Raw genomic sequence first — 2,895 nt, forward strand, 5'->3', positions numbered from 1 at the left:
GACCACCAAGGAAGACTCTGCAGAGGAAGGCAATTGTCACGGCGGCGGCTGAACCCGAGCACTTGGCCCCAGCAGAAGATCAAAGGACTGCTGGGGATGAGCATTTGGCTCCCGGCTCCTGACAACCTCGGGAAAGGCAGGCGGCAGGGCTCCGGAGGCCTTCCCCGGGCTCTGCGCCTTGGCGCGGGCGCGGGGGGGGGAACTCTGCAACTTTCTTGGCTGCTTCTTGTTCCTCGTGGCCCATGGCTGCTGGGAGCAGGGGGCGGGGCTTGTTGCATGTTCCCATCCCCTGGGCTGTTTACTGCCGGAGCTCCACTCCTGTGCGCTCCTGCAGGAAATGACCCCTGATGAAGACAGTTTAAAAAATCCCGGATCAGCCAAAACTCAGGGCGGTCTAGCACTTGCGTGAAAGAATCCAAGGAGGCCAGGGGAGCACAGAAGTCCATATCAAATCCATCAACCTGCGGTCTGACTTTGTGCACTCCGGCTCTGTGGCGTCTAGCTGTACGGACTTAGCGAACAAACAGTATTCCTTGGGTGGTCTTAGCAAGATCTACGGAGGGCCCAAGACGTTGCTGGTGGTCTTATAGGCCAAAAGCAGCCCTTTGAACAGCGTCTGGAACAGGAAGGCAGCCGGAGAGACTAGAAAACTGGTTTCCACAACCTCGTGAGTAAAGGCCAGATTGTATATTCTGTGAGAGATCTAGGACTGGATTGCCCCACACAGGGCTCACCGCGGCTTTCTCTCTGTGTGTGGTATAATTTAGATCGGGGAAACAGTGAGAGTCCAAGAAGATATTTCCGAGATAAGGTGTGTTTTGGCCCACATATTGCCCCACATATTGTCTATTGTGGGGCACCAATAACCTAAATACAAATAATTTTTTAAAAAAACCTTATTTCCAGTTTGCAAAGTTCCCCTGCTTGGTCACCTAGAGGGGATCGCGACTCACCCCAGGCGACTAAAGGTGACTCACCTGAGCCAGCCTTGGCTGGGAGGGAAGGGTAGAAATCTGATTAATAACAACAACAACAACAACAATAATAATAAAGGACAGTGTAAGTAACATAAATACAAATAATTTAAAAAACTCATTTCCAGTTTGCAGAGTTTCCCTGCTTAGTTACCTGGCGGGGATCGTGACTCACCGCGGGCGACTAAAGGACCGAGTACAGACATGGGGGCCGAGTGCTGCGGGGATGCATTCCCATAGAAACCTGCACAGCAAAAGCTTGCAGACAGCCACCAAGGGCAGCCCCACGCAGAGCACTTGAGTCCGTCAGTTGTCGCCTGCTCCAAAAACAAAAATTCCGCTGCCTTGGCTTTTGTATGGCCCCTCGTGTTTCGGAGCGCCGACAACGTTCTGCCAAGTTCTCTTGGCCACCAGAAGGGAGCTGCGGTGAGTCAGTAGCTGTTCTGGGGGCTCGGAACCGCCCGCTTGGCATCGGGGAAACCCCCTGCCCGGTCTTCGGTCTTCATCCTGACGGGGAGGTACCAGCAGGATTTGCCGCCCAGGGGAGTCCGGTGCAAGACGGCCACCTTGGGGGGAGCTTTCTCTTTGGGATGGCCTGGGAGGTTGGGGGCCATGTCCTTTTGGTGGTTGGTGCTGCCGCTGCTCCGGCTGCGCCAGGACATCCAGGTACCACGGCTTTGGCCCCGTTTCTTCAGCAGGCTGGCAGCCAGCTGGCACGTCTGCCACTTCCGCTGGATCTCGGATTGGACCTGGAGAAAGAGTGAGAGTGAGGGTGTGAGGTCCTTGCTTATTGGGGAGACTGTTTCTCCTTTAATTCACACTCTATGTACATGGAGTTGGTAGATTTCTGCTGCCACCAGAAATTAAAAATTTCGAATGTCTCTATTTTGGTAGAATGACCCAGGGTCTGGACATTTCAGAGGACTAGGTGGCCCTGAGGAAGGATTGTTCTGATTGCTGGGATACGTTTAAACCAATAATGATTTATTTATAAAAGAACAAAATAGGTTTCTGGGTATTTTTGAACTGATGCTGAAGAAATTAAATATAACTAACAAAGCTTGGCGTCACACACAGTCTCTCAAACTCCCCAAACTCCACTCTGACAGCCTTAGACACTCAGTCTAATCTCTCTCTCTCATATATAGCCACACAGGCTAAACTCTCTGTCTTAGGCACACAAGATAAACCATTTGTCTTATCCACACAGGATAGACTCAACTTGCTTCTTCTGCCATACAGACTCTCTCACCAAACTCTTCACACTTGTCTCTCCAAAGACACACACACAGAACAAAATATGAAATAATTACAGAGGGAAAGAAAGTCAGGAGCAGCGATGGAGGGGGCGGACTGGGGCAAGGTCCACCACAGTGGCGTTTTCTGTCTCTGCCTTTCGCCCCAGAGGCCAGTGACCCAAGCAGGTGTACCAGACAGGTAGGCCAGGCGGTAGGGATGTGATACAAATTCATGGAGGACAGCCATCCTGGCAAAGAGCCATTGATTAATCTCATTGGAACCTCCATGTCCAGAGGCAGTGTACCTCTGCATACCAGTTGCTGGGGGTGACATCCCCCCTCAGCCTTTCCTTGTAGGGCTCCTTGGTCTCCAGGTCCCTGATCATCCTCGTTGCCAGGGGTCATTTCCTGTGGGAGCGTACAGGAGCGGAGATCTGGCAGTAAGGAGCCCAGGGGGCGGGCACATGCAACAAACCCCACCCCCTGCTCCCAGCAGCCCTCAGTCAGGCCATGAGGAGCAAGAAGCAGCCAGGTAGTTTGCAGAGCCCCCCCCTTCAGGTACAAGCTCTTCCTACTAAGTGAGGGCAAATCTGTGTGTTCCCCCCCCCCATAGCTAGCAATCCAAAACAGTCCAGTGGCACCTTTAAGGCCAAGGTTTATTCAGGTACAAGCTCTCCCTCCTC

At 52.6% G+C, this 2,895-nt stretch overlaps 1 protein-coding gene across 1 annotated transcript in view; it reads right to left on the bottom strand.

Moving 5' to 3' along the window:
• Positions 1-1,405: 1,405 nt before the first annotated feature.
• GIPR (gastric inhibitory polypeptide receptor) overlaps positions 1,406-2,895 on the bottom strand; it is a 13,814-nt gene continuing 12,324 nt past the window's right edge. Inside the window, exon 9 of the mRNA XM_015425016.1 lies at positions 1,406-1,723. Within this exon, the coding sequence (XP_015280502.1) occupies positions 1,406-1,723 (318 nt within the window). The remainder of the gene's footprint in view (positions 1,724-2,895) is intronic.

Source organism: Gekko japonicus, unplaced genomic scaffold, assembly GCF_001447785.1.
Source record: "Gekko japonicus isolate JY-2015 unplaced genomic scaffold, Gekko_japonicus_V1.1 scaffold2296, whole genome shotgun sequence".
Taxonomy (NCBI): domain Eukaryota; kingdom Metazoa; phylum Chordata; class Lepidosauria; order Squamata; family Gekkonidae; genus Gekko; species Gekko japonicus.